General features: G+C 34.8%; 3 protein-coding genes across 5 annotated transcripts; 1 reads left to right on the top strand and 2 right to left on the bottom strand.

Moving 5' to 3' along the window:
• The first annotated feature begins 7 nt into the window (after positions 1-7).
• Positions 8-4,756, top strand: LOC149738615 (glutaredoxin-3-like). Its single transcript, XM_089874497.1, has 7 exons — positions 8-143; positions 501-626; positions 1,168-1,314; positions 1,555-1,674; positions 2,087-2,252; positions 2,791-2,900; positions 3,967-4,756. Exons 1-7 carry the CDS (start codon positions 111-113, stop codon positions 4,255-4,257), a joined length of 993 nt encoding a protein of 330 aa, XP_089730623.1. The 5' UTR covers positions 8-110; the 3' UTR covers positions 4,258-4,756.
• On the bottom strand, positions 4,452-14,412 carry LOC149738614 (nephrocystin-1-like). 3 transcript variants are annotated; one of them, XM_089874475.1, is made up of 21 exons: positions 14,194-14,412; positions 13,643-13,783; positions 13,429-13,503; positions 12,925-12,983; positions 12,720-12,806; positions 12,173-12,304; positions 11,346-11,540; positions 11,053-11,094; positions 10,283-10,325; positions 9,697-9,885; positions 9,157-9,285; positions 8,863-8,940; positions 8,439-8,549; positions 7,866-7,964; positions 7,036-7,118; positions 6,487-6,563; positions 6,164-6,263; positions 5,677-5,863; positions 5,368-5,412; positions 5,191-5,307; positions 4,452-4,712 (listed from the first exon to the last, which is right to left on the bottom strand). In XM_089874475.1, the coding sequence occupies exons 1-21, from the start codon at positions 14,266-14,268 to the stop codon at positions 4,557-4,559; spliced, it is 2,220 nt and encodes a 739-aa protein (XP_089730601.1). In that variant the 5' UTR covers positions 14,269-14,412; the 3' UTR covers positions 4,452-4,556. The 3 variants fall into 3 exon arrangements, with proteins under 3 accessions (XP_089730601.1, XP_089730603.1, XP_089730602.1); XM_089874477.1 differs by lacking the exon at positions 7,866-7,964; XM_089874476.1 differs by lacking the exon at positions 11,053-11,094.
• Positions 14,413-14,552: 140 nt separating this feature from the next.
• On the bottom strand, positions 14,553-22,367 carry LOC149738613 (uromodulin-like). Its single transcript, XM_089874486.1, has 10 exons — positions 21,660-22,367; positions 21,019-21,121; positions 20,188-20,383; positions 19,515-19,678; positions 18,803-18,977; positions 18,254-18,324; positions 16,856-17,042; positions 16,229-16,351; positions 15,741-15,846; positions 14,553-15,141 (listed from the first exon to the last, which is right to left on the bottom strand). The coding sequence occupies exons 1-10, from the start codon at positions 21,721-21,723 to the stop codon at positions 14,957-14,959; spliced, it is 1,374 nt and encodes a 457-aa protein (XP_089730612.1). The 5' UTR covers positions 21,724-22,367; the 3' UTR covers positions 14,553-14,956.
• Positions 22,368-22,875: the final 508 nt, after the last annotated feature.

Genomic DNA, 22,875 nt, shown 5'->3' with positions numbered 1-22,875 from the left:
AGACATTAAACTAAAACTCTTTTGAATATTCTCTTTTTTAAACGTTTAAATTTGTTTTCAGATATAACCTAGGATTTTGGAAAATAGTGTTAATTTGCCAGGTTTAAAACATGGGAAGACTTATTCATATAAAGAATGAAGCGGTATGTATGAATTAATGTATGATGTCAGAAAAACATGTGATAAATAATAAAGAACAAATATCCACAAAGTACTTATTTGGTCAAAATTGGTCTCAAGCAGGCACGAAGTGTATAAAATGCCGAAATGGAACACTTACGTTTAACATGCTACTACACTAATGAGTTGTCTAAATTGCTTGCAATGCAGAAAAACAATTATCCACCAAGTTACATACATGGTAACTTGTAAGCTGGCAAGGTTTATAGAACATAACAAGAACACCTGTGTGTCGTGTGTGATAATGGCTGTCATTTTTTCCAGCCATGTGAGGATAAAGCAAGTTACATCACACATTTAAATTTGTTTCTGCATTCCAGGTGTTCAGTACTCGACTTGAAGAGGCAAAAAAGTCGCTCGTTGTTGTTCATTTCTGGGCCCCATGGGCTGAGCAATGTAAACAGATGAACGATGTAATGGAAGAACTTGCAAAGAAAAACACAAATGTAAATATTCTGCTAGTTGTATAATATAAGTGTATAACTACAATATAGGGGGAAAATTTGTTAAAAGTTGAAAATTGTTGTTATTTTACATCCGATCCCAATGGCCAATGAGTAACTTCTTCTAACTTCTGCCTTTCAACTGGATTGGCTAGTTTTTTTGGGGGAGGGCATTTCTATAACAGATTCATGATTGTGTTTTCTTCTAAACAGCCTTTCTAAAGCAATAATTGTTACATGTGCAACAATTTCTTTTTCCGTCGTATTTCCAATCTGATGTAACCTACATTCAAATTATATGGGATAATTCATAATTGTTAACACAGATAAACATCCTGGTTAATTTTGTTATGGAAAATGGGCTTAACACCCTCTTGTTTTTAATCTAAATTTATAACACAAGCTGCAAATGCAAACGATATTAAAAAATATACAATTTTAATTTAACCTGTATATTTATATATGTAGTGTAAAGCTAAAGGTGTATATATATATGTATAATGTATATATATAATGTATAATATATAAACTTTTTTCAATCTAGGTTGTTTTCTTAACAATAGAAGCTGAAGAACTGCCTGAAGTTTCAGTCAAATATGAGATTGAAGCTGTGCCGACGTTTATTTTTATTAAAAACAAACAAAAAATTGGAAAATTGAATGGAGCTCATGCCCCGGAACTCACTAAATTGGTGAATAAATAAAAACTTATATTCAGGACTCAGGAGTGAAAATATGCCAAAATACATGCATATGATAGGCTGCCACTACGGCACTACATTGGTCTCTTGTTCCATTAAGTATTGCCTTACCCAGTTTATGATTACATCACACAGATTTTTATGCTGGTAGCTCTAAATAAAAACCCTTATTAAGTAGAAACCTTTCCTGTTCCTATTGATTAGAAATTTTTAATATTTTTGTTCTCCCAGGTTGCACAACACATCGATACGATTGCCCCTCCTACTCCAACCACAACTGACCCCAAAACTGCCCTTAATAATAAACTGAAGTCACTCATCAATTCAGCTCCTTGTATAATGTTTATGAAGGTATGACAAACCATGTCTCATTTTCCATGGCTAGGTATACTATACAGTCAGTGACAATAGAGTTTACTGTAAATACATTCACAAAAAAAGTGCAGTGGTTGGGCATTTTCATTACAACCAAAGGATACTGACTTCAAACCTCAATGCTGCAACCATTTGTGGCATTTGTATCCTTGGCCAAGTGCCAAAGACATTTGTGGTCACTAATGGTTTGTCCAAATTGTCAGCAATACATACGAAATATTCACCAATATAGATGCATACTTGGTAACTAAAAAAAATCTGTATACCCATATAGATGCATACTTTTTAGGAGAAAAAAAATATGTATAAAATAGGACATCTATAATATAAAAACCATCAATGCCTCGCCACACCAGAATAAACAAGTTAAATTCATCTATTTATTAAGGGAAACCCAAAGGAACCAAAGTGTGGATTTAGCAGAACTATGGTTTCAATACTTAATGAACATAAATGCAAATATTCCACTTTTGATATCCTACAAGACCAAGAGGTCCGACAAGGACTGAAGGAGTTTTCAAACTGGCCAACTTATCCTCAGTTATATGTTAACGGTAAATCTATTATAACTACTTAGCACAGACATAGTTATACATTTTTAAACAGTTGTAGTGGTATTGGTTAGTAGTTACATATAGTTATTTTATAATATAAGTGGTTACATTTTATAATAGCTATTTTTTGTCGTGTAAAACACCAACATACATGTTTGGAGAATTCTCTTAAAGTTACCACAAATCTTATAATCCTGCATTTAATGACAGCTTTTTTATTATGATACTTACCTAAGGAGATTTTGACCTTATGAACACGTCCCTATTTGTCTGGCTCCGTAGCACAGTTGGTAAGTGCCAAGTGGGCCTACCTCTAACTCAGAGGTAATGGGTTCAAGGCTCTTTGCTGCGTTGTTGGCCCCCAACAGCAATCGCTCCAAGTTGGTGCCACTAACACGAGGTGTATCAAACAGAACACCCATGTTTAATGACTCTCGTTTTCCGGCCATGTGAGTGTCGCTTCGATAAACTAAGTTATATATTCTTCTTCTATTTTCTTATTATAAAGAAGTTAAAAAAACATCTTCATCTTATACAGGCGAACTAATTGGTGGATTGGATATTGTGAAAGAAATGGTGCAGGAAGGGGAACTAACAAGTGCGTTGCCAACTCAGGACGAAACACAAACTTTAGAACAACAAATAAAGGTAAGGAATTATAATCGATATTTTATTTGGAAATGAATGAATTCAACATACCCACGTGGCAAAGCAATTACAGTCGTTATAACTTTCTGTTTCGCATATCCCATGTCCGCTTACGGTTTCTTAAGTGTGTAAATTATAATTAATGACTATGTGTTATCTGGAAGTGGAAGCTAAGGTAAATAGGCTTAAAGTAACTTTATATAATTCCAAGTTAAAAGACTAGTTCTCCACAAACTCCAACCGATACCGCTGTTGTAGTTTTAATAAATATAAAAAACGGGAACTTTTTTACTTTTAAATAATAGTTTATTCATTACTGATCAGTAAACTAGGTTATGTGTGGCTATTCTGCAGTGAGCGACCCAATTAAATCAAATGATAGACTGGATGGTAATCAAGCGGTTGAGAAGAATAGCTTCACAGTTTCTGAATAATAGTTTAAGTCTGAAAGAGGTCTTCTGGCAAATGTTAACGGCAAATTCTGATTATGTCTTGCAGTATGGCAGACGAAATATCGTTTTTTTTTTATGATCAATAAACAAACAACTGCTGGAAGATCTCTTTCCGTGTTATAACACCTGGCAGCAACATATACATACAATTAGGGATGCACATTACAGAATAATTAGGTATTCTAGGATATCCTAGAATACTTTATTTCGAATCTAGAATTCCGAATCTAGAATTTCGAATCTTTTCATATTTATAGGAAAATGAATTTTACCCACAAAAGTCAGTTTATTGACTCTTTCATAGCAGCCTTGTTGGATCACAAGCTGTAAAATGATCAAAAATTATACCATTGGGTAGTTTTTTTGCGTCACAAAACGTATAGCAAGCTATGAAAAGACGTTACGAAACGTTTACTCTCGAAAGTCCCACAAACACAAAATTTTTTTTTTTCCAAATTAATAAGTTTCAAAAATTGTTAATATAGAATGTGAGGTGACGTGTGATGACGTCATTAAACAGAATACCGAATCCCGTAATTAGATTCGAATCTCATGGATTCGAAATTCTGTAATGTGCATCCCTACATACAATATTGATTTTTTTTCTTTCTTAGAAAATTATCACTCAAAGCCATGTAGTCCTGTTCATGAAGGGTGAACCAGGCACTCCAAAATGTGGATTCAGTCGTCAAATTGTTCAGATCCTCAGTGAGGCCGGAGTCACTTACACACATTTTGATATTTTAACCAATGAAGATATAAGGCAGGGATTGAAGAAATATTCGGATTGGCCTACATACCCACAACTGTATGCAGGGGCGGAGTTAATAGGGGGATTGGATATTGTTAAAGAAATGGCTCAAGCTGGAGAACTGGTTGAAGCTCTCACTGAAGGGTCAGCATAGAAAATGCTTCAAACAGTGGTTCGGAATCTTATTAGATCTAAATACGTTCATATTGGTTTATGGCTGTTTTAAATAGATCTATGGCCTGATGAAAATGTTTTCATGGCTTAGTTTGGGAACCACTGCTCTAAAACCCATCTCGTACAAAAGTTCTATTCTTTTTGTTAACAATACTGTCACCAAAAACACACAAGTTGTATGTTTTTGTTTAATTATAAAAAAGTTCGTTAATATTCATTCATTCAATACTGCTACAAAAGATGGACGAAAGCATAAAAAAAAACTTGATAATGAAAAATCTACAAAATTAACTGTGCATGGTCACTTATATCAAAAGTAAGTTCTGATATATTGTCGAATGGTTCAACATTATCAGATGTTGATAAGAAGAAGTTAAGAGCTCCGTTTGGTGCTTTGGTCGCTTGAGTAGTTTGGTTGATGTACTGCCATCTTTGCTGTGAAATATAAGTTTGTTGCTAATTAAAAGTTTGTCATTCTATTTACTATGTCTGGTGGCATGGCTTAATGGTTACATGTGCCAATAATCCAAAACGGTATTGTGATTTTCAAAAATTGTGGGGTGTATCTTTGGGTCAGTCATTCTATTTACCGTGTTTGGTGTCATGGCTTGGTGCTAGCGGTTACATGTATGATTTGAAGCCACTACAATTGTGCTGTATGACTTTGGACAAAGACACTTATCACCTATTTTACCAACCCAGTGACTACTAATGTGCTGTTTAAATTATAAGCCAAACAGAGGAGCAGAAGGAAAAAACATGTAATAACTTGCGGGCTAGCTCGACGGACATGATACAAAATACCCCTGTTCTTATTGACAAAAAATATTGGCACAAGGGGTCTAACGTGACAAAGTCTCTTAGTGCAAACTTTTGCTTCCGTAATATACATCTCCCAGCAAATTTGACTCACCGATTCTACTTGGTAGTCCGCCCACTTTGGTTTAGTGAGTTGGTTAGAATGTAGTAGAGGGTATGCAGTTTCCATTACAGTAGATTTGAATACGTCTTTCAGACTGTCTTTGTCTCTCTACCATCAAGTACAGTAACATTTTAATATAAAATCATTTATACTTTTTTAGACTGTTACCTTATCCGCTCTTGTGAATTCTTTTGCTTTTTCACTCCAAAGATTCTGTGAAATGAAAAGCAAAACTGATAAAAACACTGAACAAGCTTGTTTTTCAATCAACGTCTTTATTTTGTGTTTGCTTAACAATGTGGAAAATTACTTAGCGGCATACGCATACCAACGAAAAACAAAAATTTGTATATGGGTAGAAATGCTAAAATGTGATTAAACATAGCACCAAAGTTTCTGCTTGTCGAAATTGCATATCCCAAAATACACCTTTCTTAAAAAAACAAGCAAAAAAACTTACACAGCTTTCTTACTTACCCTGATAGCATCCATAATATCAGAGGAACCAGCTGCTTCAATAAATGTAGCAATAACAGGTGAATCAACAAGATCGGCATCCGTTGTTGAAATTCGGTTTCTAACCAATGCATCTACCAACACTCGACGAAAATACGAAACAATTTCACAAAATGTGGAAGGTAGGATGATGTTTGAAGGAAGGAGTCTGAAGGTAAATCAGATGTTTTAGTTTTCCTACATAAAACTTGTGGAATAAAATAATGAAAATCGTTTTTTCCTCGTGTGACAGGGCACAACACCATCATTATAACTGAATTGTTCTATTTCATACACCTCATGCTTGTTTTTTGTTGGTGGTTGTTTTTTAATGTGTGAATGACAAACTAGACCAAGCATATGTGACCACTGGGTTGGAGTAATTGTCTTTAATCCACTTGACCAAAGACGTATTCGACAATAACCCACAAGCCACCATACATGGTGCACATTAAGAAACAATACTCACTCCATATACTTTCTCTTTGCATTAGAAGGTGTTCCAATCTGAACCATCAGTTTTGGTTGTTTGTTCGCTGCTAGCAGTAAACGAAGTCTGCTGGATGGAGCTGCAACAAAAATAATATGTTTGTTTAAATGAAATCAGATCACTTATAACCTAATGGAATATTTTATACATTTTAGTTGTACCCTCCTATACTACAAAACATGTCTAAATAAAAAAAAGGGTTTTATTTGTATTTAGGTTATTACTATATAATTGCTTGGCATGCCATGGTACCTAGGACTTTCCCTAAAACATATAATTATGAAATAAAATGCAATTAAAACCTCTTTTCTTAATAGATGGATCAACTTCAACTCCTTGTTCAAAAGGTGTTCCTCCATTTAAATTAAGCTCATATGCCCTGTGAGTTTTTTGCCGTTGAAGTTTTATCAGATTTATAACATTCCTTACAGCATAAGCTTTTTTTTAATGGCATTATTGTTGTTTAACATTGGGAACACCCTGAATTAATGTAGCAAATGCAGTATACTCTCAACTCTGCTTGTTCTTATAGACCCCAGGGTAAAACCCATTTTAAGGTATAAAGTAGGATGCTAAAACATATGATGTCACCCTTGTTCCAAAAATTGTAGTAATATGTTACTCCAAGCACCTTGAATGAATAAAATTTATTTTGTCTCTTCGGTCACGATAACGAAGACCGAAAAGACGGCTTGTAACATTAAAACAACAGTTGTTAAAACACGCTTATTGATTAAAAAGGAAAGAACGTTTTGGATAAAAGGTACGACCGTTACACGCTACCTTAAATGTTCACCCTATGCCTGGCAACAATAGTTTATATACGTTATATTTTATACAATACTTCATACTTATTAGGTATAGCATTTCCTTGTTCATCGAATAGTTTGAGATGAACCCACCCGCATGACATTTCTCCTCTTTCACCTGTTTGCTGGAGAATAAACATTATGATGTCATAATCAACATCTTGATAAGCAGTATGATGTAACAATGATGAGATTGGTGTTAGATTGTGAGTTTGAATAATTAGTTGTGTGTGGGTTATATTTTTAATTTGTATGAAGTAGGTGGGGTTAAATTTTTGTATTATTGTATGTGAATAAGCATTGGGTATTGAAATGCATTGGATTAAATCATTTGACTGTGGTATTAATTTAAACAGTGAAGATCATGATATGATTATATGCAAACTACATTTGTATGTCTCTACCTGAGCTATAAAAACTATCCTAAGTTTGCTACAGAGAACACCTAGTTAACTGTGTTACTAAAGACACTACCCTTCACCAAAGTCCGTTAAACAAAAGACACAGAAACCAACACCGAGTCTAAACCAAGCATTCAAAATCACCCACGAATTAATTGTTAACAGTGGTGCAACCGGTAGCTTAAGAAGGGAATAAAGCTTATTTGTGTCTTTACGGGTAACAAAAGCCATAATACCACACGTGTTCTGTTACATACACCTTTTGCCCGCTCAGAGTTACCACATATGTAACTTTGTGGCTGAATACTCTTTTTGGTCTAGAGACACTTAATCCCATAATTCGGTTGCGGCTGATTGTACTTTTAAAAAACTGGCTGCACCACTGACTGTTACTGCACGAATTTAATCTACTGGTGAGTTTGTTTTAAATCCCGATGAATTAAAGTTTGGTTAGAGTGAGAGGTGTGATACCCTCAGTTTGTCCCGTGCACTTTCTGGTTGTTCCTCGTTTTCTGAATCACTGTATTCGCACAACAGACCGTCGCTAAAACGAACCAAACGCTTTGGCGGCTAAATCATAGTTACATAGGTTACCAGGCGTTAGAGAAATATTGGTAGGGGCAACAACAACGATAAAATATGTGGTGCTCAAAATTAATCATTTTAAAAACTGTACTTGATTTTTAATGCAATTTTTGTATTAGTTACTGAATAACTTTTATTTATATATTATTTCATTAGTTTTCGATTAATTGGAATAAATATTGTAGAGTATGTTTCTGAAGAGATATCCATACTTTTAGCAGTAACAGTTTATATTGTTAACGTATTAAAACTATAGTTAACAGGGTAAAATGTACTTTATAAATCAAGTTACCTAATGGAAGCTTTAAAAATAATATTGATTTTATTTTTTTTTAAATTTATAATATTATTATAACAGTGCTTTATTTTTTTAAACATTACATCATTATTGTGTTGCAAAAACTTATGTCTGAGATATAAACTAATCTGCTCAGTGGTCATGCTTAATATATGACTTACTGTTCTAATATAGGTGATACCAAGCTCAAATAAGATGCCAATGTTTGAGTGCTTGTTGTTGCTTCTCACAATGCTGTGGCCATCTAATAAACTTGGTAGGATGGCACCAGTCTGTTGGATATTTGTAAGTATGTATGATTGTAATTTATATACCTTCGCGGTGGGTCAACAATGGTCGTTATAGTATGGCTGTTTCGCTTCATATGCCTAGTGTTCGCTTACGAGTTAACACATATGTAATTGTGTGGGCAACTTTTTGGAAGAGACTTTTTCATGCAATTATTGATTTTTGCACTCGGTTTTTCTTACCTCAAATGTTTAAACTATATCCATTAGCAGAAAAAAGAACCTGAGTAGGATTTTTTCAAATTTCAAGGTCTTTTTAAGCGTATTAACTTTTAATGTTCATATATTTATGATTTACCTTGGTTGTTGGGAAATTCCACATTTTTGGTTTTGTCTCATCCGCTTGCGCTTGCACTGTGCGTATGTTACTGAGGATCTGTAAGAATAAATTCCTGAAGAAACTGCAACTACTGTTGGATAAATTTAAGCATGCCTAAAGACAGAACACGTACAATGGGGGAAGTCAAGCTTTGAAGAAGATTAACCCCCAAAAGAAATTCCACCAATAGTTCACAGTAAACGGCCACACTTTTAATTGTAGGAGAAGTGCATTACTGTAAGACACAATTAAACTTATCTTATAAATACTTACATTGGTTCCATCAAACAATGCAATCCTCACATGTCTACTTAGAACTTCCACCCCTGTACTGGGGACGGGTATCATCTTGCATTTCCAAAGTCTACACGATCGTAACACACGTGTCACCAATTTACGCAACTGTAAAAAATGAAAACACAATTTAGTAATTTATATGTGAAAATTCAACTTAATGATTTATAATTAAAAATACAATTTATTGATTTATAATTAATATTACCTAATAAATACAACTTATGTATAAAATACTTGCATGTGCTTGTACAATGAAATCCTAAAATAATTAATAAATTGCAAAAAAACACTTCAAACATAAAATGAAAATGTTGCAGTAGATTGACCAAGGATAGTCCCTCTTTTTTTTCTGCCTATTTTTCCACAGTCGCTTGTGGGATGTGGTATTACTTAACATAAAATGGTTTGGAAAATACTCTTTATCAAGATGTGTGATGTTTGGTCACAGTTATTTTTCCCGCCTGTTTTTCCACCTTTTTTCCACTTTCGCATACAAAAACACTCAACCACATTAACCTGATCTGTTGCAGGGTCCCAGTGCAAGTTTTCAAAGCCAAGTTGAGATTCAGACAGTGTTGGTAGTATTGCCTTACGTAGTGAATAATCCTCACTCTTCATAAGCAGGTTGTACATCATGGAGGGACGAAACCCTGCAGGCAAAGCTCCCATGGCTGATAGAACATCCGTAACATCCATCTTTTGAGGCTAAATTTTAAAAAAAGGTACAAATATGTTAATTCCCGTTACATGTTATAGTCACGCTTTTTAACTAATGTTTTTCTATATATTTTATCCTTAGTGTAGTTTCATGACTGTTGTTTAACTGTTAATTCTCTTAAAATTATGTTACCATAGGTGTCCAGTGTCTACAATAAATTTAAAATATACAAATGCAGATTCACACTGTAAGAAAGACTTCACAGAACTACTTCGTGTATATGTTTTAGTAATTAAAAACTAAAGGTGTTTATATATTTTATACAGAGGGAAAAATTAGTAAAATTATGTTGTTAAACAAGTGTATTAGAAAAAAAGATCTTAATCCACAATAGAATTCATGCCACATATATATTTCGATTAGTTTTTTTAAAACTTCTTTTACCTCAGTCACTTGGTCTTTAATTCCTTTCCATAGTTGTTTACCACTGGTTAAAACATTCAGATAAATATATGGTTGAATGTAAATATAATTTACTTTATTCTTCTGTGACCAATAATTTGGACAACACATTAGTGACCGCTGAGTTGGAGCAATTGCCATTAAGTGTCCTGCCCAAGGACACATATGCCTGCAATGGTAGCAGCAAAGAGCCTTGAACCCATTACCTCTGGCTTGCTAACCATTGTGCCACAGCGCCGATTGAAACACAGTGCATGTGTATATAATGTTTTTCAAAACATGCCACAATTTTTCAAAACATAAAACACCAAACCATGCAATGAGTGATTCTGCTTAGTGATTCGTGATATTAATTTAAAAAAAAATAAACTAATGGATGTAACCCATTTATGCTGGCGTGGAGGGAAACGATAGTTGTTACAACATAGGTGTTTTGTTTCATACACCTTGTGGCAGCACGAGTTAGCACATATGTAACTTTTACACATGGCTGATAATTTTTTTATTCTCTTCTGGCGGGGAAACGATAGTTGTTATAACACAGGTGTTCTGTTTCATACACCTTGTGGCTGCACAAGTTACCACATATGTAACTTTTAACACATAGCTGATAATTTAGCTTAAGAGACCACTCATTTAAAGGTGTGTGTAAAAGAAAAGTCTAAAATGCTATGGGTGGACGGACTACACGCAAAATGAATAACTGTGCAATAAAACTGACAACACCACAGCTTAGGTGGAACACTCTGTACCTTTCCTCACTTGCCCATATGTTAGACTCAAGCCAAAATTCACTAAAGTTTAAAAATTTTATTTAAGCACAACAACAAAATTATATATTTTTTAATATAATTTGCAACTGTTTTACATTAAAAAAACTTAGAATTACATTAATTGTTTTTCTGTACATCAGTTGGACAATTAGAGAGGCCTTTACAGTTAATTTTTTATGGCATAGAGAGAGAGAGAGTTGGCCGACTTCCCCAGTTACACGAAAAAAAAAATTAATTAAAAAAAAAACAATTTAAAAGAAAATTTGACTCACGTTCTTGGAGTATTAACTTCCGATGATTCTTCAATTACAGGATCTTGAATGATACCCTCCGGTGATGCAACCTCGGAGACAGGAGCGCTCACTTCCACTTCTTTCTCCTCTTCCTCCTCATATTTCTTGAGGAAAGTTGACGGAACCATCCCGACTTTGCCCTCCTCGTTTTCCGCTTCCCACCATCCATCAGCCCTTGAAGAAACATAGAATTAAAGTCACTTGTGCTCCGATGTAATTAATTTCGTCACAACCGACGAAGCTGTAATTGGCACCTAAACCAATGGTAACGTCACAACAGACGCCGTAGTATTTGCGCCACCAACAAGATAGTTTGGACAGACCTATTAAGTGTCTACAATAACTTAAATGAATAAATATTACTTAGCACCTAAACCAATGATGATGTCACAAGCTCACAACAAACCCAGAAGTTTTAAAGGCACAAAAAGACAGTTTGGACAGCACAAAAATGAAATGTCTACAATACCTTGAATGAATGAAAATTACTATTTATTTTCACATAGAGGGACAGTGACACCGGTTTGTTTCTACATTATCTTTTCCCTGCATTTGTATGAATTCACATTTTTTTACTTTGTCAAACCCAGATGATGTCTATCTCCCATCAACAGAACGAAATGTTGGTTTATTAAAAATCCCAAAGATTCATTTGCTTAGTGCGTTATACCTGGTAGCAACAACAGCAGGAAGTTATGTAGCTTAACAATAACAAAAAAAACAGCACTCTATAGATAATATATACATACACTGTACATCTGTACTATCATATATTACCCACTCGACAATATATATATATGGCACACCTTTTAGACAGAATATCAACAATATCTCCAACTTTTATGCTCAAATCATCATCTTGTACTCCTTGGAAGTCGCACAAAACTTCATAAAGGTCTTCCGTTTCAGTGTCTTCTTCATCTTCATATTCTTCTTCACTTAAAAACAAAAAAAGGAAATATAACCTAATGGGTTGCCAAATTGCTTGCCATACATATAGACAGAAAAATTAATCAGCCACAAAGTTACATACATGGTAACTCGTAATTAAGCAAGGGTTGTATGAAACAGAACACCTATGTTATAAGGACTGTCCTTGCACCACCATGTGAGGGTAAATAAGTTACATTCCTTTAACTTATAAATCCCTCGGCTGTGGGCCTGTTTTTAAATAATTCGTGCCTGCTTATTAATTACCGCATGTAACTTTGTGGGTGATTGTTTTCAGAATAAATTTCAATACTTTAGAGTGCAATTTCTATCAAACAAAGTTTCAATATTAACATATTGTATTTTAAAAGACAATTTATTTTACTCGAAACAATTTTAAATTTATCACATTTGTATTGATACCTAAGATCTTCCTCTTCATTGTCATCACCATTATCTTCTTCCGCTTCATCTTTCTTGATTTCTTTGATTTCTTTTTCTCGTGTTGCTCTGTAACAGTGATTCAACATTATGTTTCTAATAAATTTATAAAACTTTGGTAGATGACCGGCAAATGGAACTGGTGGCAAATGAAACTAGTCAACAATACCTCCACTGTTCAAATTACCTCAAATTGTCTCCATTTTCAAGTTCTTCCATCGTTTCCATTATTTTGTCTAGACGCATCTGGTTTAAACATCATGATTGTAATACGCATTTGCATGAAAAAAATGAATAAATATACTCGCTTTGAATATGCACAGTTGAAAAATGAGAGCCGTTACCACGAGTGTTCTGTTTCATACACCTTGTGCAAGCTTACAAGTTTCCATAATTGTAACTTTCTGGCTGATTTTTTTCTGTTTGAATGACAATTTAGACAAACCATACGTAACCACTGGGTTTGAGCAATTGCCGTTAGGTATCTTGCCCAAGCACAACTTTGCTCATTTCCCACATTGCAGCGCCTTAAGGATATAACCTTTGTGTTAAAGTCATGCGGGCTAACCAACTGGGCCACAGGGCCTACTTTAGTAGCTGCTATATGTAACTATAAATAAACTATTACTGACAGGAAAATTGGTCTTCTGACATTTAACTATGATAACATACTACATTAAAATTTTCTCACCTGACAGTTCTGTAACCTTTTCACTTCATCCATTTTCTTTTGTTCAAAATTTGAAACAGCCTCTGGTTCTTCATGCTGCAATTAATATTTGCTTATAAGTAAAATATTGTGTAAATGATGTAGAAAAGTTTACTTTATCCCCAAAAAATAAAAATTGTAGTCATAATAAATGGTATTGAAATGTTGAATCTGTTTTTAAAAAGAATGTTCTTACTTTTTGAAGGTTGTTAGCTTGAAGCAAGAGAGTTGAGGCTTCTATTTTGTATTGAATGCAATTTTCATGGCATGTTATGACTTGGGGCTCTTCTGCATCTTTGAAACTCCATTTCTTTGTGATGGCTGTTACTTCGTCTATCTGCAACAAAAAGGAAAAGTAAATTAGTGTTGTTGTATTAAAAATAGTTTGGTTTGATTAAGTGTTCAGTGTTAATAAAGAATCCTTCCCTTCTGTTTTCTGCTAACCGTCAAACTTAACTACGCTTTTCTAACCCTGTAACAAATACCCATCATACAAAAGTTTTTAACAAATAACACCTAACTAATTAGTCTTTAACTGTTCTTTAGATCTCTTTTGTGTAAAAAAATAGAATGATCATGTAGGCTTAAAATACAGCAGTGTACATGGCCCGAAAGTGTATTTTTGACTCCCAACTACACTATGCAATGCCAATACTGGTATTCTATGAGTATGTGTGTATTTTGCTTTAATATTTCAATCAAAAACTTTAAAAAATTGTATTAAAATTGTTTGTTTCAAATTCTTACCTTAGATTTTAGTTGGTCTGCTTGTTTTTGTAGCGTTCCAAGCGGACCAGACGCTCTGGCTCTTGCTAGAGACATTTGTATCGTAAAACTATAGACATATAAACACGTATGGTAATTTTACCATCTAAATATAAAGAAAGTTTTCTAAATTTCCCAAAAAGAATTTTAACTGTAGGAGTTACTGAAGCGTGACGATTGCTACAACAGTTGACATAGATATCCGAGTGTATTTGTATTCGTGGTTACTGGTTAGTTTCAAAGTCCACGTACGGAAAGAGATTTCTATATAGACTTTGGTCTATTCGGGTATTTAAAATCATACGTATCTAAACATTTAAACATGATTAAATATCTATGGTGGAATTTACAACGTATGTGCAAACCGGTAAGTATGATCTCTTCTATAATAGTTCCAAATCTTCCAAAATATTCGACTTTGTCTTCTTCTCGCTTACTAGCGAATTGCATAAGAAATAACTGAGTAAAACTTTAATATAGTATATATACATATGAACAAAGAGATATTTAATATATATGTAAACAACTAAGTTATCTAAACCAACTACAACGTAAATTTGCAGAGCGCAAAAAAATAAGGGCATGCTGTTATCTATAAGCAGTGGTAAACGGATGTACGCCTAGGTGTGTAAACTGATGATTAATTTTACCTGTGCTTTTACATTGTATACAAAGCGAATCTAATATATGTAATATATAACACTCTAGAAATTCCTTTACTAAATAAGTGTTTAAATAGTTTAAGCTAGTCCCTTGTTCTTGCCCGTCGTTGTCGTTGCCATCGTTTCGGTAATACGTAAAAACTGACAAGGGAAGCAAGCAAAAGAACAATCGCAATGAACAGAACTGCTATTTCTGCTGGCAAAGCGTCATCGGATGTTATGTTTTCTTCGCCCATTTTCATCAACTCCCAGTCCTCATCAGCCAGAACTGTGAAATAAACGAAGATCAGTAATAACACTGCGTCATCACGGCCTAAGTATTGATGCTTATATTTTGCGTGGTTTACTCGTTTATAGCGAATGGATCGGGAAAACACCGGAACAAATTTAGTAAGCAATCATATCAGCAAAGTGTCACACTTGAAGACGCAGACATGTACCCATATAGGACGGTGTATTTGATGTATAGTACTGTGGGGTAAAATGGGACACATTTGGAACATAATATCCAATTATTCTCATCGAGTTTTAAACAAACAACAACGGTCTGTGGGAGGCAGTAAAATACTTTTTTTTAATATTTTGCTACCAAATAAGACGAGAAAATAGAATGAAAAAGTGTTTCATCTTCCCCCACCCTACACCATATATTGTGAGCTGGATTTTAACCCGAACGTCGTTTCAAAGGTTAAACATATAGTTAGTTTACGAGACACTTTAAATTAGAATAAATTTAGTAAAAAGTAAATTTTTATTTCCATATAAACAATTCAAAAAATCGGTCCTATAAATTCGTCCCTATGTGTATTACAGACAACACGTGTTATAATGCAGGTTTAAAGTAAATAATATTGATAAATGACTTACGTTCACACGACATCCCATCAATACCAAGGTAATATCCTGCCCGACACGAGCATGTTCTTGTCCCGAATATATCAACGCTACAAAGATGTTTACATCCTCCATTCGCCTGTCGTGTAAAAATACTTGGCCTTAAGAATTCATGAAGTTAACATGTTTCTTTTTATGGGCTAGCTCTGCATTTTGCTTGCTGTGGCTTTTAAATATGTATAAAACACCACAGATTAGCAACTACAACAAAACTAGGAAACTCGTCAATTAAATAATATGTGATGCCATTTCCTGACGGGGCCTCTTTGGATGTATACGTATAACAGCTACCAAAGAGTAACAGATTTTCGCTGTACTTTATCTACGACCCCCGTACAGACACATTCTATTACATTCTGGTGGGTAAAAAGTGTGTTTGAATGGAAAAGCGGTACAACAGATGTAAAATCTAAGCAGGCGAATTATGCATTCAGCAGAAGAAAGATAGTTGACACTCTTACGCGAGCACAAGCCGTTCTTGAACCGTCGATTGATATTGGACCAAGTGATATGACGTGTGGGGAAATACCCGTACCCGATCTTCGCCTTTTTCTACCCGATATTTCAGCTGTTCCAATGCAGTTCTACAAAAAAACAGTGTTATTACTGATATAAAGTGGAATAACATTACGTTCTGCAAGAAAATAGCCACATCTGAACAGTACTGAGCCGTTGTATAATTATTTTTTTTTAAAACTTAAATGTGTTATTTTTTTCAGTCTTTTTCAATTTGTATGTTTTGTCCGTTCTTGCTTTATTGGTATTCGAGATAATTGGTAATGATGGTTGCTGTGCTCGCGCTGTAGCCATGCATGTCTCGTGTTCTGCTGGAGGCTGCTTCTGCCGCTTGTAAATTCGCCATTGCAGCCAGTGCGTTACTTGACACCGCGCACTCGTACTTTAGAATAGCTCGCCATTGCAAGTATACGCTTTATCGTTTTATAAACAAGCCTTTTAAGTTCAGTTTGGTGGTATTGCGAATGTACAGACCTTGGCATTGTGCCTTATCATAGAAAACTGCTTTTAAAATAATGTTAAATTGAGTTTACAACGATGTTTTGTAAAAGAAATACAGTAAAACGTCTTACCTTAGTTTTGCATGTGTTGCTAAGAACAGTGTCGCATACAGCGATCCGACAGTGAACGTAAATAACTTGGCTCATAGCAGGGAGACCTGACCACAGGAAAGATTTAAACGAGAACTTAGCCTGGGACGAATAATAGTTTTCGTACAATTCAATGGCATTTGGGTTCGCTGGGTCAACGTATGGACACCTGAGTAGTGTTATACATAAAGTTACCGATTGGATATTATACATTAACAGGTACGTTCTAAAGATGTATAGTCGTTAATTATATATTTAGTAGATATAGTAGGGTGGGGGAGATGGGACAACTTTTTGTTTTCTTGTCTCATTTGATAGTGTAAACAAAGAACATTCAAAGAATTATAAAACCATATCCTCACGATTTCCATAAACCGCTGTTAATTGTTTAAAACACGATCAGGATATTGGGATATTATGGGCTAAAGGTGTCCCATCTTCCCCCACAGAACTATATATTTTATGTTTAGTGAAGTCCTACCGAGAAGCATCAAACCAGACATGATACTTAAAGGCCAGAGTTAAGTCATTACCAAATAATTGTTATATACATTGGGGTGGGGGAAGATGGGACACTATTTGGCTCTGTTTTCTCGTGTCATTTAGTAGTAAACAGAAAACATTCAAATAATTAATAAATACTCACGACTCCTAGAGCGTTGTTAATTGTTTAAAACACTATCAGAATACTTGGATATTATGTGATAAAGGTGTCCCATCTTCCCCCACCCTACTATACAACGGTTTTAACTTTTAACTTCGTGATTAAAGATGTTCTTGTTCATTTTGGGGTCTACATAAGCAGGGGTGATAGAAAAAAGAAAAAGGATGTTTCGGCCTGATTGATATATAGTACTGTGGGAGAAGATGGGGCACCTTTAGCACATAATATCCAAATATCCTGATCGTGTTTCAAACAATTAACAACGGTCTGTGGGAGTCGTGAGAATACGGTTGTAAAATCCTTTGAATGTTCTTTGTTTACTACCAAAAGGAACGAGAAAATAGAATGAAAAGGTGTCCTATTTTCCCCCATCCTACTCTATACTGTTGCAGTCAGAGAAGGCTATATTTACTCTATGGTTTTGGTGTGTGGCAAGATTTTTTCAACTGAAAGGAATGCAGCCAAAGTTTTGAGGCGGTTTTGTGTAAAGCCTTAAATACGATTTTTAAACGCCATTTTAAACAAAATTTGGACTGTAAAGTTCTCCGCTTTTCTGACAGAATTTAAAATAATCCCGGTAGAATCAAGGTTCTTATGCCAAAATCGGTAAAACAATTTTGGAAAATATGCACAAATTACTAGGTTTAATCACGGCCTACTATATTATAGTAGGCCATAGCTTAATTCTTTCGTTATATTTTAGGTATATGACTTACCCAGAGTCAAGTATAGGGTATTGTGACGAATCGTATGGATCTGTAGATGGGGTCGCCCAGCATACTGTTGCCTATTGAGACATAGTATATAGAAAATCATTTTTAGAAAGTTTATTTGTACAAAATTGCTATGGTTTTGTTTCCCCAAGCAAATACTTTGCTCCGTAGTAACTAATGGGTTAGTTAGTTAAAGTATTAACTATTTAAAAAACCCTCCCCAAAAAAACTGCATACGGGGTAGCTTGAAAGCGGGAACTAGGTGTATGAAACATAATACCTCTGTTATAACGACTGTCATTGCACCGTCACCTAATGCGGAATTTAAAGCCAGATTTAATGTCGCTTTTGAATCCACGAACGTGATATATTAAATCCTATAGCGGTGCAACATTCGAAGAAATATATAACATAAGAGTTTTATTAAGTCTGCTTTTTCAGGGGTGGGCGCTGACTTCTGGGTAATGGCGTCAAATTGATATATACCAATACTACGCTATATTCTTCTGATATACTAATATAAAAACCATACGTTAATGCTTTATATTTCACCTGCAGAACCAAATAAGTTGCACCGGCGTCGGTCAGTGTGGCACCAACGTATATAGAAGTTGGTACAGTGAGTGGTAGATTGGTAGACACTGGGTTGGAGAAACCAGCATCGGAGAAAAGACCCATCGCCACATCTAACTCAGCGGTGATTGATGACAGGGACAGTGAACGGGAACTTAAAGTTTAAGTGAGATGAATTTTGTTTTAGATTATAACTACCACGTTTACTATTAAGTTGTACAAATGCCTATACAGAATACATATCACTTATTTTGGTTGCGCGTAATTGTTATATAAAGTAGGGTGGGGAAGACGGGACACCTTTAGCACATAATATCCAAATATCCTGATCAAGTTTTAAACAACTAGCGGGGGTCTATAGGAGTCATGAGGGTACGGTTTATAAACCCGTTTATAAGAGTTTTCTCTGTTTACTACCAAATGGGACGAAAAAAATAGAATGAAAAGGTGTCCCATCTTTCCCCACCCTATAGTACTGTGAGGTAAGATCAATACCGTTAGCACATAAAATAAAGAAACATTTGGTGTAACTGATAAAAACACGATTAGGTAATATGGAATAATAAAGGTGTTACCAAATACCCGTATCCATCTTACCTCACAGTACTGGTCCTATAATTCGATTTTGAAAGATAATTTATAGCGTTTAAAACAAAGTTAGTATATTCGCGTATACCAAACATATACTTACGTTGATATTTGTGCACCAGCTCCAAGACCCAACGATACTCGAATATTAAGTACATATATGCAACTGAATTCAAAGTTTATGTCAAATGCACGACCGAAACTCTCGACGTCTGGGTTCAGATAGTTCCGTACTGCGTAGTTGTAGATTTGGTGTGTCGTGTTTATCTTTAAATGCAGTTAAGACATTGCTTAAGCCTATATAGTAGAGTCGGTAAAGATGATGGGCCACCTTCTCATTCTATTTTATCGTCCCATTTGGAAGTAAATAAAGAACATTTAAAGAATCATAAAATTGTATTCTTATTCTCCTTCCTTTTACTTTCCTCCTCCACCCAAGCACATATTATTCAAATATCCTATAAGAGTCGTAAGAAAGCGGTTTTATAACTCTTTGAATGCTTTCTGTTTACTACCAAATGGCACGAGAAAATAGAATGAAAATGTGTCCCCACCCAAACTGTATATGTATAATATTGTTTTCTTCTGCCCACCAGTTAAAAATCTAGAATTAGCTTCAGTGATTTTAGAAGTTAAAATGATCGTTTTAAAAGAAAATGATTTTGAGACGAAAAATCGTTTTTATAAATATGGACAGTCATATTTTTATTGAAACTCACCAGATAAATAATGTTTAGTACCTACAATAACGACAGTTATAGTTAAATCATACCCACCGTGGTAATGGGGTTGCAGTCCGATATATTGATTGTAAAAATCGCGTCCAGTCCAGCGTAGACGGTACTTGCACCTAACACAGGTTTACAGTTTTCAGCAATACTGCTTGCAACGACGGTTGGTATGTCCGAGTTGGCAACCGCCAAAGTTTTCGTTGCATTATGACCGAGAGCCTCAAGCGGACAATTCTTGAGTCTGAAATATACTCTAATTAAAAATCTCTATATTTTTAAACTACGGAACAGAAAGTTTAGAGTTCGGAGTTTTTCAAATTTTAAATAAATATTTTTTGCAGTAAAAATGAATGATAAACGCCACTATATAGTATACTGTGGTGTAAGATGGGACACCTTTAGCAAATAATACCCAAATATCCTGATCATGTTTTGAACAATTACCAACGGTCAATGGGATTCGTGAGAATACGGTTTTATAATTGTTCAAATGTTGTTTGTTTACAACCAAATGGGACGAGATAATAGAATGAAAATGTGCCCTATCTTAACGCGTGCTGGTGGGACAGCGTCAGTACTTTATTCAGAAACCGAAAGGAACCACTTGGTTGGAGCAGTTTTTCGTGTTGTGATTTTAGGCGGACAAATGCGCTTACAATGGTAGCAGCGTCAAGCCTCGAACGCTAAACTCTTTTATTTCTACTTAACTATAAATAATTTTTTTATTAGAGCATTGAGTTTTATTGGAGATCGGATTTGAAAAATACAAGTTAATATACTGTATAAGAATATCATTTAAATGCCACATTATTCTATGTACTATATTTGACCATGTGTTGTATTGCACTTGATTTTTATATAAGTATATATACTTACCGAACTGTTATTCCACTCGCAGAGCATGCGACTCGCATATCAGTAAAAGTAAACAAATTGGCAGGCGTCAATTCTCCAGTAGGTAGCGTTGTGCCAGCACATGCTGCGTATGTTATATAAAGCTTTTCATTTGTGATTTTTTGTTTAGGCCTATATAGGGTCATATAGGGTGGGGGGAGATGGGACACCTTTTAACTCTATTTTCTTGTCCCATTTGGTAGTAAGCAAAGAACAAGGAATTATGAAACTATACCCGCACGACCCCCATAGACCGTTGTTAATTTTTTAATACACGATCAGGATATTTGGATATAATGTACTAAAGGTGTTCTATATTACCCCGTCCTACTATATAACATTGATTTCAATTATATACGGAAGTATATCGCAATAATCTATTATAAAATGAAACTTATTGCGAGTTTTGTACTTATTCTTTATTTATACAACCGACCTAACAACTATTATGAATGAATGTGTAACGAGCTTTATGCTTTTGCGTGCACGGGAAACTACAGTTTTTATAACACGCATATGTTCTGTTTTACACAGCGTGCCCGCTAAACTAAACTAATGGTCACTATTTCAAATATATGTAGACTGATAGACATTGCGACGCTATTTTTATTTAACCCTCTTACCTGTACTTTGTGTGTTGGAGATTGGAACGACAACCGACAAAACAAACAAAAACAGACCCAGCATCACTGGTCTTCCTAAAAGCACCTTCCTGTACGTCCAACGGTGTAAGTACTTTTATTTAAATCTTCTTTATTTCAGTAAAGTTTCACTTAGCATAATAGTACTAGCAAAATAGAACACACCAACAAAATCTAAACTTTTTGCTGTAAAAATCTTTATTATTTTTATACTGCTGCAGTTATATTCAATATGCTAATCACTACCAATTACCTCGTAGTTCCTGGTTAATATCGTTTTCGTTATCTTATCTTAGGCCGCTCTAGATTACGCTTAATGCACTTTCGCAGTAAAATTTACGAAATACTTTTTTAGCCTGTTAAACCGCACGCTTTGCGATTCGTTTTATTTAACAAGCAAATTAGGTCGGCTTAAAAATCTGATTTCTTGGTTAACAGTACAAAGCAAGCCACACCTGTTAGACTATATACCTCCGATTTAAAACTTCCGTTAAAATTCATGAGTGACGTTACGCTGGTGTTCCATTTTTTCAACCCATTTATTCGTAAACGTATACTATCGCCTTTTCTTTCATTTCCGTCCGTTTCGCTGTTTATTTAGACAAATGAAAACAAACGAAACACATATAAAGACTGCAATGCATAACGTGACATGTAAGTCTTGTAATGCATTACGCAACAGCACAACAACACAAAATGTTATAGATAATGTTATACCAATGGTATAATAGTTCTATCACTATAGTATGTACCAAAAAACGGGCTTAGATTTTTAACACACGTAGCATCTAAACACTTTCCGAGACATACTAAATGCCATTCCTCGACTGTGTGTCGGCATAAAATGACGACAGTGTTTTTATTTATAGTGTTTATTTATGTGATTTGTTTATAGCAACGTCATTTTTTCTGTGCCATAGCCATAGCCTATGTTTCAGACTTTGAGCACTTAAATTTCTGAACGATTTTGGGGAAAACTCGTATATTTGAGCGAATATCGTTTAAATAAAATATTTCGATCGTAAATAACACTTAACTGTTATATCCTTCTGACTCAAACTGTACGCCCTAAATAATGCGAGAAGCACTTCTGGAATGGGGTAGGGCAACGACATTGTTTATAACCTGGGTGTCCTGTTTTATATACACTTTGACCTCGGTCCCGCTTTAGCACGTAAGAATAAAAACCAGCGTAATG

The sequence above is a fragment of the Ciona robusta genome, chromosome 3 (assembly GCF_009617815.1).
Source record: "Ciona robusta chromosome 3, ASM961781v2".
Classification (NCBI taxonomy): Eukaryota; Metazoa; Chordata; class Ascidiacea; order Phlebobranchia; family Cionidae; genus Ciona; species Ciona robusta.
This window is presented reverse-complemented; position numbering and strand designations above follow the sequence as displayed.